Source organism: Rhodamnia argentea, chromosome 2 (assembly GCF_020921035.1).
Source record: "Rhodamnia argentea isolate NSW1041297 chromosome 2, ASM2092103v1, whole genome shotgun sequence".
Taxonomy (NCBI): Eukaryota; Viridiplantae; Streptophyta; class Magnoliopsida; order Myrtales; family Myrtaceae; genus Rhodamnia; species Rhodamnia argentea.
Genome location: NC_063151.1, coordinates 6,318,619 through 6,332,599, shown reverse-complemented (window position 1 = coordinate 6,332,599; position 13,981 = coordinate 6,318,619). Strand labels below are relative to the sequence as shown.

At 42.0% G+C, this 13,981-nt stretch overlaps 2 protein-coding genes across 2 annotated transcripts; both read right to left on the bottom strand.

Moving 5' to 3' along the window:
• Positions 1-209: 209 nt before the first annotated feature.
• LOC115728029 (putative disease resistance protein At1g63350) lies at positions 210-11,766 on the bottom strand. Its single transcript, XM_048274175.1, has 4 exons — positions 11,744-11,766; positions 2,592-2,670; positions 2,482-2,518; positions 210-1,359 (listed from the first exon to the last, which is right to left on the bottom strand). The coding sequence occupies exon 4, from the start codon at positions 1,350-1,352 to the stop codon at positions 453-455; it is 900 nt and encodes a 299-aa protein (XP_048130132.1). The 5' UTR covers positions 1,353-1,359; positions 2,482-2,518; positions 2,592-2,670; positions 11,744-11,766; the 3' UTR covers positions 210-452.
• On the bottom strand, positions 3,434-11,801 carry LOC115731765. Its single transcript, XM_048274177.1, has 4 exons — positions 11,537-11,801; positions 10,526-11,271; positions 9,872-9,984; positions 3,434-3,714 (listed from the first exon to the last, which is right to left on the bottom strand). The coding sequence occupies exons 2-4, from the start codon at positions 10,703-10,705 to the stop codon at positions 3,669-3,671; spliced, it is 339 nt and encodes a 112-aa protein (XP_048130134.1). The 5' UTR covers positions 10,706-11,271; positions 11,537-11,801; the 3' UTR covers positions 3,434-3,668.
• Positions 11,802-13,981: the final 2,180 nt, after the last annotated feature.

Here is a 13,981-nt window from a genome sequence, read left to right as displayed (position 1 = left end):
AATTCACGTGTCGGCGTGTCGTGTCGTGTCGCGTGTCTGCGTAACATAGGTTGAAAGTGGCTCATTTTGGTATTGCAGTCAGTTCGTACTGCATGTTACTATGATGCGATATGTCAAAGGGCAATGGTGTGAAGAGACGTTATTGATACATTGGATTATGAAAGAAGAGATCAACTTCTGATATTTTCTGATCTTTTTCTCCGTGTTACACAATCAAATTATGGGGGAAATATACTTATATCATTGTACATACAAGAAACAAACAAAAAGAGAGAGAAGAAACAAATGTGGAAGTTAACTTGGGACGTCCGCAAAATCCCGAGTTGCTAAATGGAATTTACAGTTGATTGTGCCCCTCTAACTTCCCAGTCAAATTTATCAACGCCCTGAGACAACCAGCTTACTTCTTCTAACTTCCCAAAACCCTCTGGTTCTAGTTTTGACACTTCCTCCTATCTCCGAGGCACCTCCTCGGCAAGAGTTGGTACATGGACAAGGTCATGGCAATTCATTTGCTCGCACACATCCCTCGATCGCGACGTCACGATCAATTTACATCCATTTCTTTCCAGGGCTATACCCACTTCTTCCAAGGAGTAATATTTCCCAACATCATCCAAGATAAAGAGGAGTCTCCTACCCTGCAATGCCTCCTTCAGTCTTGCACCCCAGTAAACACCGCTCACCTCTGTCAGATCAAGTTTGAGATAGTTGGCAATATCGGCTTGTATCCTACCAACATTGCATTCTTGTGATGCAGTGACTAAGCAAGCGCCATCAAACCTTGGACATTCTTCCACGATTCGATCATGTATATGCTTTGTGAGAAAGGTCTTGCCCACTCCCCTCTGACCCCAAACGCCCACAAGGAGCACCTCTTCCCTCATCAAGCAATCCCAGATCTCATCCTTTATTGTTTGAGAAGCTTGTCCCACTAGTTCACCTGGTTGTAGCTTATAGCCTCGGGCCGGTCTTACGTCCAGCGTGAGACCGTTAAAAAATCTACTCTTTTTGTCCAATATTTCCACTTTGGTAGCAAGGCCACTCACCTGATCCTCCAACACGCTATGATAAAAGAAATGGCGCTCTTCAACTTTTCGTCCTAACTCGCGGACTTGACCCTCCAGTGATCCTACTCTTCGTATCCACAAGTTAACTTCATTCTTCCTTCTCTTTCCTGGTCTCTGCTCTTCCTGCTCTAGTTCCAAACTAATGTCATCCTTCCTGGCTGACACCAGTCCCATATTACTTTCCAGAGCATCCATCTTCGCTTTGACTCCATTGACGTTGCAAATCTTTTGAAAAAACCTGGTGGCATGGTTGGCGATTCCCAGAATTTCGTTGATATCCATAGTAAGACTGCTGAAAGCATTGGGGGAAAAATGTTGTTAATTAGTATTTCCACGTACAAAACTTCTCAACATGTGAAGAGAGACCACAAGAACATAAAGAGCGTATAAACTCGGTAGACAAGCTATCTAGATATATTATCATTAGCTTTCGCCATTTATATTTTGACTCCTACCGATTATGAAGTACCTCAGTATTTCTTGAGTGTCATTTAATTAGTGTTTGATGTGCAAGACAAGAATGAAAACGGAATGCCTGTAGAGAAAGAAAAGGAGTATGCAGCCACGATTTTGGGTTGTCTTAGAGGAATTTACTAGGGGAAAGCCTGTGGGGAATCAAAAGGACAACTTTATTCACGCTGCTATAATTTGAGGTAGGGGTCCTGAGCATCAGCCGAGACCAGCCTTGCCCAGCCAGGCTCAAAGCCGGTTCATATGGTGATTGGTTCAGTTTTCCGGTTCCAAAAACTGGATCTTGGTCTTGACTGGTTTGATTCCTGTTTTAGGCCCCTGAACTAGCGGGTTCTACTTGGGAACCGGCCTAGCAAGGTAGAACCTGAAACTGAATTGATATTGAGCCTGTTCATCCCTAACCCTAAGTAAGTGATGCTCTTTTACCTTTTCTCTTCGTCAGTCTTGTGTTGTGAATATGTTTGACGTACTATCCTCAAGCATAAAGAACTGTGTTCATGTTTGATACAATATTCCATGTATAAAAAAAAAGCCATGGCCGGTCAGTTCAATTCCAAGGTCACTAGGGTTGGTAGGTTTTCAGTTAACAGGGTAGGCAGTTACAAAAGCTGGGAACTTACCCATCCTGGACCTCCCCTAATTGAGGCAAAGAAGCAATTGGCAAGAGTTGGAACGTCCCAAGGACGTGTTCTTCCTAACTTGATAAATTCCAAACCCATGATCTACCCCACCACCAACCCTATTAAAGGACCCTAGTAAGGTGCGAATCGAAACTAGTGTGGCTGACTGCACATGTAATAGTCTCTATGTGGTGGTATGAGTCATGTTGTGTAATTCACATGTACGAAAGCAATCTGTTTGAGATCCGTTCATTTTCAGAGGAAAACAAGGGAATATTATTCTCAAAATAACTTATAGACAGAAAACTAAAGAGTCTCACCTGGTAAAAACTTGCTGATAGTCCTCCCAATAGACCACTGCAACAAGAGATCACTTCCACAATGAAACCAAGAGACAAAGTAGGCAGAGAGTAAAGGAAGAAATGGCTACCGGAAAGAGGCAATGGCGAAGTAAACTGGAAGTAGAATTTTAAGTCAATGCCTGAGGGCAAAAAAGTCTCCACGAGGGTCTCTGCTTTATCATCACGTACGAGAACACGGCATGACCTTACGTTGCATGAATGTCCGAGCCAGACAAACGATAGAATGATCTTCGACAGTCTCGCACACACCTTCCTGGAAGATAGCCAAAGACTTGGGGTCGCATGGGAGCCCCCCGCACCCCACACACCTCCTCCCCTTTCCCACACCCCCCCTCCCCCCCGGCAAAAAAAAGGTCGCTTTTCATGTCAAAAAGTGGTTGACGCCCTCGGGCATTGTGCTGATTAACGTATAATTTGCAAAAGATATTTGAGAATATTTCTAGTTCCCTTCCGCCTTTCTACTTCATCATCATATCACATCGCATGAACTTTCGTCCTTGGAAGATAGGATAATTTTGCAATCAAATGAATTTTTTGAGGGTGCTCTTTGCGGGAAAAAAACCAACAATTCAGAAAAGAATTCTCCTAGAAATGATTGTTTACAAAATCGTCGGTGCAAAATATTTTTTCTGTTTACAAATAAGTCGCTGTTGATAATGAGAATATTACTCATTACCTAATAATAGTAAGTGTCAAACAGACAATTATTTTCAAGAAAAGGTCCTCCAAATCATTGACTTCAGCCAAAACAAACGCACCACTAGTTAATAAAAGAAAGCTCTCCTTTGTCGTAAAAGCTATTTATAGCATAATACTCTTTTCGTGGTAGATTAAAGATTGCAGAAAAAGGACAGAACTTATTCCGAATCTTGAGAGTTTTTCTGCACAACTCACCGCGGAGGCTTTTTTCGGGAGAAAAGAATTGCTAGCAAAACTCAAACGAGAAATCATTGAAACAAGCAAAGTATATGATCCAATTACATTTGCACTCATCGAAGCAAAAAATGAGGTAATTGCAACGAATTTTCTAAAGCGATCAAGACAATGCCGACGACCATTTAACATATCAAATAGAACTCGCTAAGGAGCTATATTATTTTTGTGTCTTTACCTTAAATAAGGGTTTTTGTGCTTTGCATTCTCCTTCAGCTCCCAAGAAGCCTCTCCTTTGGTGTGGTTTTGCCATTAGATCTGCACATAGGAAATAGAGTGATGTCGCAGCACTTAACATTTCTATTGACAATGCTAATAGTTGCTCCTTATAAGTTTTCCTTCAATGTAAAATCTAGCACACGTTCAGGATTAGACACATCTCCGTGATAAAGATACATGAAAGTCTATACATACCAAGCTGGCGGCAAAGTGTTTGTAAGCAAAATCAACAATCTTCTATGAGATCAAGAATGGTCCCACGTATCTTGGACGTCATGTACTGTGCATGCCGAATCTCATAGCACCCTTTGGAGAAAAAAATTTCAGGAACATGTCATCCCCAGGTCCAATTTCACTGTGCCTTATAATGTTTTCGCAACTTTTCTGAAGATTCTGTGCTGATTTGAGACGATGTCAAGCCAACCTGGAATAAACTCTGGACCAGTTACTCATTACCTACTAATATGTCCTCTAAGGTATGAATCATTCTCTTTGACCATCCATTTGTCAGCGAGAGAGCACAAGGAAATTTAGGAAGAGGAAAGCTCCACATTTTCAACAATGAAGAAAGCGACAAAAAGGGCAGAGTAAAAGGACAGAATGGCTGCGAGAGGGAAGCAAAAGTCGATGAAAATGGTGAAGTAGTAGGGTGAACTTCGCAGTCTCTCTATTCTTTAGTCAATCCCGAAGCTAAAGTCATGAGGCATGGCGTTTCCAGGACACCTTCTTGGAAGATTGTGTTCAAAATGTTTGAGCCCTCTTTTGCCTTTTCTGCTTTGTTGTCACGCATTTACATGGCATCAACTAACCTTGCATAATTGGCCGAGCCAGACAAACAAAGGAATTATCACCGAGAGTCTTGCATACACCTTCATTCTCTTCAGACCTGATTATGTCAACCAAGATTGGTTGTAACCAAGCTGATGAACCAATGCCTTCAGGTCCAACTTTCTCATATCCCCGAGAATGGATTCATGGTACCATGCTTCTTTACCTGGCTGGCAGTTGATAGACAGATCATAATCTTGCAGAAGCTCTGACTGTTTCCTCTGCTCATGTTCAGTTCTTTTTGAGTAAAAACATATTTCAAGCTCTTGTGATCTGTAAAGTCTTCGTGATTCTCAGTATACAAGTAGTACCTTCTTTAGACGCGTCACAGTAAACTGTGGACCCACCAGTCGCTGTAGCCAGTCAATATTTGTGCTGACATTAATCGCCTCTTTAGTCTTGGAAACTGCACTCACATTGAACCTGACCACACAAATTCAACACCCTTATGAGTTAGGCGAGTAAGTGACCAGCAATTTTAAGGAATCCCTCCACAACCTGCAGAATCCAGTTGACTGGAGAAAGTTTCTCCCTTCTGTATCACTAGTAGGGCAATTCCACCAAACAACTGCATCAAATTTCTTCAATTCAACAAAAATGTCATCCTTTGAAACCACATGGCCCACATATAAGAAAGCCAAAAGTCGCGTTTACTAAATTTAGCAAACTTCTTTTCACGCAAAGTCAACAAGACAACCCTCAAGTGCTACTTGTACTCCTCCAAACTCATTGAATATCCCAAAATGCCATCAATGAATACTAAAAATAAATCTGTTCAGATAATCCTTAAATACCTTGTTCATCAAATCCTTGAAAGCAGCAGGCACATTCGTTAATCCAAAAGGCATGACAAGAAATTCATAAATAGTTTTAGGCACATCATATACTTTTATTTTCAACTGATGATAATAGGAATGAAGGTCAATCTCGGAAAATACCCAAGCTCCCCGAAGTTGATCAAATCATCAATTTAATGTAGGTTATTGAGAGCTCTAATATGAGTAATACAAGGGTATATAAAAACAAAAAAAAAACCAAATGAAAGACAAGTAGGTTTCACCAAATTAGGAAAGACCTAAATAGAAGCAACCAAATAGGAGAACCAAATTAGGACAATCAACACCAATAGCTAATTTACAAAAACAAATCACATAATATCCAAAAAGAGAGATTATAGGAGATTCCAACACCCCAAGTGGGGGAATATCTCCAGCCCAACTTCATAACCTGAAATCTCGACACGTAGGCCTTGGTCAATACATCCGCAACTTTCTAGAGGTAGGGAGTACACACTCAAGCTCGATAAAATCCCACCCAATATGCTTGGTCGACATCAAGATTGTGAGCAATGTATTCGATTTATTATCACAATAGAGTCCATAGTTCCTTCAGCCCACCAGGTCTTCAAGACAACCAGCCACAAAAGTTCACAACCCATCGCCAGCCCGATCAGCCAGCACTAGATCTAGCAACAACATTTTGTTTTTACCCGCCAAGACAAGATTTCAGAAGGGCAAAGCCGATGTGGACCTCTACACCCCCATAACCACAATAGGCTTCAAGATTTAGCTGCACCCTTTTAAACAAAAACCTTTCCGGAGTAGCTTGAGGTAGGAAGGATCCAGACACTGCATATGTCTTCTTTAGGATCAGCATGAACCACTTACAACTCCCACAACATAGGCTATGCGGCCTAGTATGAGACAAATAAATAAGCCTTCCTACTAACCTTGATATCTCCCTTTCCAACTATGCCATTCTCTCCTGTCCATCCATTTTACTTTGCACAATAGGAGTGCCACCTGCTATTGAGACATCCCGTTTCTTTGAGAAGATCAAGATAACTTCCTTGGGATATAAAAAACCCCTTAGAGTAGGCCACCGATACCAAGGAAGTATCTCAACTTCCAAGGTCTTGATCTCAAATTGTGAGCAAGACTACCTAAGAGACTTTCCACCATCATTACCACAATTATATCATCTACATACACAAGTAGAGCGACCAACCCCATTGAGTGTTGAGAATAGGGGACCCCTCACTTGCTTGTAACCCATCTTAAGCATTGTCTTCGTGAACCTTCCAAACCAAGCCTGGGGACTGCTAACCATATAGAGCCTTTAAGCCGACACACGATTGTTTCCAAAGTCCTGCAAAACCCGAGGCCCAAAAGACTCCCCCAAATCTCCATGAAAAGGCATTCTTCACATCAAATTCCAAAACCAACCAAAGTTAGCCCAAGAAAAAACACCCGCGTATCATCTTGCAGCGAAACCACCCCATGTGTTGGTACCTTGCACCAGCCGCTTATACCTCCCAAGGTCCCATCAGCTTGACTTAAGGGTATAAACCCATTTACATCCCACGTCTTGCCTTGGGAAAGTTACAACTTCCCATGTATCATTCTTCTCAATGCATTCATTTCCTCCATCATAGCTTGATCCAATCCATCCTCAAAAGCTTCATGTACGAGTTAGAATGTAATTGAATCAAGACAAAAAGGCTTGGTGGGTAGATAGTCTTGGTAACACAAATTGGGGAAGGATGTGGGACATTCGAGCTTTTCTCAAGGCAATAGGTAAACCAAATCACTTAACTTGGTCATTAGAAGAAGGAGTGATTTCATTACGATAACGCCGATAACGGGATTTGATCCGCAATTGAGCCTTCTGATAAACTTCGCATGGTTCATTCTAGACAAAAGAGATGAACTAGCGGAGCTAGGGAACAGGACAGAAGAGGACTGATGGACGAAAGGACTAGGACAAAGGCAGGACAGAAGAAGGGAACGGTGGAGACACGACTAGGAGAGGCGGATAAACCACATCTTCATTAGAGTCCCCCAAGATAGTGTTTGGAAGAAAAAGGCTGTTTTCATAAAGTGACATCCATAGAGAAAAAACCACTTGTTAAAGGATCATAGCATTTATAACCTTTGAGTATGGAGTACCCAAAAAACACTGAACACGGGGAGTTTGTTTGTGGATTAGAATAGCACAAATGCAACACACCAAAGACCGAGGGAAAAGATAGTTATGGGAAACATTAGGATAAAAAGTAACAAGACAGGGACTTTATTTCCTAAGCTTTGAAGGAACCGATTAATAAGATATAAGTTAAAACACCCCCAAAAATGCTTGGCAACATTTGAAAGAGAGAGCCCGAGTAACATTTAGAGGTGTCTATTTTTCCTTTCGCAATCCCATTTTGTTGAGGGGTATCAAAGAGGACCGGAAAATACCTGAGTTTGGAAAAGTGATCAAGATCCGATTGAAATATTCCTTCCCATTATCGACCTAAGTCTCCCAATGACACCCCAAATTGATACTATCATTTTAGAAAGTTTGAATATAGATTGAACATTAGATTTGTCTTTCATAAGATAGAGCCATGAGACAGTACAATCATCGATAAAAGAACAAACCATCTAGCTCCCAAATTAGCAATCCTAGACACCCCACACATCGATGAAAAAGAGAACGTGTGAAACCTAGCATTGTTATTTAAAGGAAGGAAGCACAGATGTTTGCAATTTCACAAACTTCACAATGAAGATTTTCAACAGCAACATCTTTAAAAATGGAAGGAAACATAGTCCTAAGAAGACTAAACGGATGTCCTAACCAAAAAATGAAGCCAAAAGATGAATGGATAGGATTACAAGAATGAAGAGGTACTATAACTCACAAGAGGCCAACCCTAATCCTCAAGGTAGTAGAGCCCATTCCGTCCTTAGCAAATCCAACGTCCTCCCCGTTTCCCCAAAATACAATGATCAATGGAAAAAATACCTTACAATCGATCTTGGTAAGGATTAATGGAAAGGAGATTGGTGGACACTTAGGAACAGAAGGACGTTGTCAGTTTAAGTGAGGGATTTAGAGTTATGGTTCCTGGCCAGCTACAAGGAGATCCATCCGCTATGGTAATGTTCCTATTTCCGGCAATGGTTTATAAGTTTCAATTTAGTGGGATCGGTGTCATATGGTTGGTTGCTCCCGAATCAAGAATCCATGAATTAGGGTACCGAGAAGCCGTTGAGTTTTCAAATTAGACACCACCCGATCGGACCAATGAACACATATCGAAGACTTAGATAGGGAGTCAAGGAGAGCCCCGATTTTACCAACTTCTTCTCCGACGTTGAAGATAGACTTCCCCGAATCTTCCATTTGGTAACACACAACCGAAGGCTAGCAATATGGCTAGTTAAGTCAGCAATAAGGCTGAAAAAAGAACTGCAATGAAGCAGCAGAGAAAAAAAAAAGAGACAGAAATCGATCGAAAACCCGGCTCTGATACCATGAAGAAAAGAATCTATGTCTTTCTTAATCTTATTGAGTAATTACAAGGTGTATATATAGAAGAACAAAAGACCTAAGTTAGGTAAGAAACCTAAATTAGGTAAAAGACCTAAGTTAGGTTTCTTACCTAAATTAGGTAAAAGACCTAAATTAGGTAAGCAACCTAAATTAGGTAAGAAACCTAAATTAGGTACTAATCAACACCTAATAGCTAATTTACAAAAACAAATCACATAATATTCCAAATAAGGAGAGATTATAGGAGATTTTCCAACAGTTATATTTGTTTTTATCGTCATCTTATTAATTTCTCGGTAGTCCATACAAGTGTCATGGTACCGTCTTTTTTCACAAATGAGACAGGAGCTCCCCAAGCTTAAACTTGGCTCTAATGAAGCATTCATCCAAAAGCTCCTCCGACTGTGTTTTCAATTCTTCTAGTCCAGAAAATGCCATCGGTTATGGGGCTTTAGATATAGATGTTGTACCAGTCATGAAATCAATGCAGATTTCAATCTTTCTATAAGAAGGCAAACTTGGTAGATGCTCAGGATACACATCTGGAAACTCTCTGACAATATGGATGGCTTCCAGTTTTATAGCATCCGTTCTTTTGTCTTGTAGACAAGCCAAAATAACCATAGCAATCCATTTCAAAAGTCCCTTCGATTGCAAGATTGAGATCAATATTTAAAAAGTGCCTTTATAACAACCTGAAAAAGAGAATTCAAACTGATTTGAAAGTAAGTCTAAAAGAAATTTTATTTAAAAAGCAATCAACAAAAGCATGATGTTAGATCAACCAAACTCTCTTAAATAACACCGAAATCCTATATATTTACCTTCACCAGATTTATAGGTAATTTTACATTATTAATTTGGAGCATACATTTTTTTAACACACGATCAGCAACTAAAAAAACACCGGTAGGAATATCAACATGCAAATTATTTAAAAAAAAAAAAAGGCAAAGCATCTTCTCAACAAATTTAGTAGAGATAAAGGTATGCGTAGCACCAAGATCAAATTATGCAAAAGCATATCGCAATGCAATAGAACTGTCACCTGCTACAACTGCATTGAATGGTGCAGCATCCTACTCCGTTTGGCGAAAATTTTCCCAGTTGCTCTCTGCTTTTGTTGTTTCCCTTGTGGCATGTAACGGTAGGGGCATTCCTCTACATGGAACAAGTGCATGTTATACGTGCAAGCTGCCCGCATAGAAGCATGATGTAGTATCAGCTAGAGCATCCCTTTGCATACAACAACCGCGTGCCATATGTCCAATGTTCCCACGTGGAAACCATGCCATGCATTCCAGTGACACGGACCAATGTGGTACTTCCAACAACGTTGCAAGAAATCTGATCATTTTGGTTTCTAAGCCTTCCCAGTCGGCTACCCACCATCCGACGTACCTATCATATTACTCATTTGATTAAGAGTTCAATATTACTCTCTTATTGTATGAAAAAATATATCCTCCTCTCTTTAAAACAAGAGGTCTTCTCATGTGTGAACCGGATTTGAACTGGTGAGAGGAAATAGAGTAATAAAGTGGTATACTGTATTCTTATATATTTTAGATCTCCTTTTAACTACTATACAATTTGTTATCAACTCCAATTGAAAGATCCATAAACACAACTAACAAAGGATTATAAAGGGGTTTAAATTTTTTGTAACTATGATATTAACAAGTGTCATAAACTCTGATACCTCCACAAGTATAGCGTAATTGACATGGCCGCTCTCCTTCCCAAAGGACGAAGCTTCAAACAGAGATATGAACCTGTTCTTCCTACCTTGCAATGCGTCCGTCAGTCTTGCTCTCCAGTAAATAGTGCCCACCTCCGTCAAATCTAGTTTAAGAGAGTTCGCGATATCAGTTTGTACCATACCAACAGTGCCTTCCTGCAATCAATGACCAAACAAGCACCATGGAACCTTCTACAATTCTGCACTATTTGATCATGTATATGCTTCACAAGAGAGGTTTTACCCAGTCCCCCTTGTCCCCAAACGCCAGGGCAGAGCACCTCGTCGTTCATCAAGCAATTCCAGATCTCATCCCTTTTTGTTTGAGAAGCTTGTCCCACTAGTTCACCGGGCTGTTGTTCATAGTTTCGGGCCGCTTTCACATCCAGCATGAGACCGTTATCAAATCTACCCTTCTCGTGAAATATTTCCACTTCCACCCGATGCGATTGTGTTCCTCTGTATTCGAACATTAGAAATCCTCCGAGTAGCTTGAGTCGATTTCAGCAGTATGTGATTAGGAAGTTCAATAAAAGGGCCGATTGGGTTTCAATGGCTGCTACGGTTAAGAGGAAGATGGGTCCTGGGAATCAGATCCGGGAATCCCCCCTTCCGTTTAATGTTTGTTTTCCTCCATGATGTCAAAGGCTTTGCCCCCATTAGCACAGTTTCTCTGTACTGGAAAGTTTACTGGAATGAAGCAATTCCTCTTGCAAGAAAAAGAAAGAAAAGATCATAAGAACGTATCCTGTTAGGGTGATTTGCTCATGAATTAACAGATCCATGGAAAGACAGAACAGACAACCGACACAACACAGGATGAAAGTTTTCTTCTTCGTTCCTTGTGTGAAGGATGTATGAAATAAATCATGGAAAACTAGGCATGGCAATTTACCAGTACCAACCACCAACATGGAGAGCGGAGAACGTAGGAAAATTGAGGAAACAAAAAAGAAAGCTCCAAATTCTCACCTGGGAAAAACTTGCTGATAATCCTCCAAGTGATATGCCCCAACCAGAGACGAATTCAACAACACCATGGGCAGAGAAAAGGAAGGAATGGCCACGAGATAGAGAAGCCAAAGTCGAGGAAACTGGTGAAGCGAGTAGTAGCAGGGGAAAGTACTCTGCTCTTTAAAGTCAACGTTCGTAGCGAAAAGTCTTGAGACATGGGGTCTGCAGGGGACGCCTTCTTGGAAGATGGGTTTTACGTAATTTTAAATTTTAAGTCCCTTATCCTTTTCTGCTTTATTATCACGTATTCAAATCGTCCGAGCCAGATAAATGATAAGGCCAGTTTGGTAGTCAAAATGAAAATCAGTTAAACTAAATTGCCAAACAAATGAAAATTATCTTTCTTGAAAACAATTTCCATTCAGGAGAAATAGGGAAAATTCCAAAAAAGAACCCGAAGTTCTCATGTTTTTTCAAATAAGAGCTCTAAATGAACACTATTTCAAATAAGGACTTAAAATGACCATAAAATCCCAAAAAAGGCCTAATTTAAAGGCATTTTAGTCTTTTTACTTATTTAATTTTTTTCTTTTTTATTATATTTTTGTTATCTGTTTTTCAACAAAAAAAAAAGGTGAAAGTGGATGTTCAAAGGCGGGAGGGGCGGCCCTCCCGCCTCAGGCCACCGCCCCACCGCCGGAGGGAGGTAGGGGGCGACAAAGGGCCGGCGGGGTCGCCAGTGCCTCGATGAGGGTCGGTGACCCGGTTTACTGCAGGTGAGGGCCAAAACCAAGAAAGGCTCGGGCCCTCTCTTGGATCCGGGTGAGGGCCGCCGATCCTCGCCCAAATTAGGGACCGCCGACCGTCGCCCCGTTGCTAGTGGGCGGTCGCCCAGTCAAGGCGACCCCGGCCCAATCCCGGGCAACAGTCGGCGACCCCCGATCCGGGCGGGGACCGCCGGCTCTCACTTAGATCCGGGAGAGGGCCCGACCCTCTCCCGATTTTGGCGAGGGCCGGAGGCCCTCGCCTCTGACAGGCAAGGTCGCCGGCGACCCCGCTGGCCTTCGCCGTGCCCGCCAACCTCCCACCAGCGATGGGCCGACGGCCATAGGCGAGAGAGGCAAAACTCCCGTCAGTGCGTGGCTTTTTTTTAAAAAAAAAAAAAATGAATAAAAAAATTAAAATGTGGAATGACGAAAACGCCCTTTAGGCCAAACCCTTTTTTGAAACATTATGACCACTTCAGGCCCTTGATTGAAACATACCATGTCACTTTGGGCCTTATGAGCCCTTATTTGAAAAAACAAGAGGACTTCAAGCCCTTTTTTGGATTTTTCCCAAAGAAATATAAACCCCTACCCGCTATGCCCAATGTACAAAGAAAGATGCGAAACTACGGAGCACATTTTCCAGCCTTGCCCATGGACCGAGCAAATCTGGGCGAAGCTAGACGCAAAGAGGAGCTTCCCATTGTACCACCGTATGGACGCATGGCTCCAAGCTAGAATTGAAGGCAGCAGCAGCTCACCCACTTTTGACTTAACGGCAATCAATCCTCCGGTGTATCCGGAAATCAAGGAATAGTTTAGTGTTTTGGGGAGAGAAGCCCCGCGCAGATAATTTAATTGAGGAAGCGGAGATGATACTCCCAAGCTATAGCAAATGGAATCCTAAAGATCGAAGCTTTTCAAAGGGAGACCCCCAATTACCTCTCTCTTGGGTGGCTCTGGTAAATCAAGATTTGAAATTGAATGTCGATGCGTCGGTGGGAGGTGCGGATCCGAGAGGTGCGATTGCGGGTCTCTTGCACGACTCGAGCGGATCGGTTCTTGACAGCTTTAAGGGGACGATCCACTCTTGTTCAGCTCCGGAAGCCGAAGCTCTTGCCTTGCTTACGGGGTTGAAGATGCTTGCTGGGATCCCGATCCCCTACCATAAAGGTAGGGGTGACATTGATGGATCCGGGCCGTCCATTTCAAAATGGACGGCCCCGATTCATCCACATCATTTTTTAAAAGGGGGGGAAATTTTTTGGTGGGAAATTTTAAAATTTTGAAAAAGTGATGTGGATCAATCCGGGCCATCCATTTTTTATTTGGACGGCCCGGATCGATCATGACACCCCTAACATTGCCAAGCAATGTTAGGGAATCCGGATCCCGAGGAGAGAGATAAAAGACCAGAAGCTTCGTACGGCAGTGGAATCCGACTCACAAAATCTTGTTCGTGCGGTTAACGGGAAGGACAAAGCTTAATAGGAAGTTGCAGCAATTATAAGCCAAGCCCGACAGATATTAGCCCACTACCAAAATATTTCGGTGGGCCACTCCAAGAGAGAGGCTAATAAGGCCGTCGATTGGATCGCCAAGATGTGCTGCTCAAATCTTGTTCCAAAGAACCGGGTTACTTCCCCACCTCAAATCCTTTGGGATTTATTTTGTGCTGATGCCCCTCTTTGGGGCC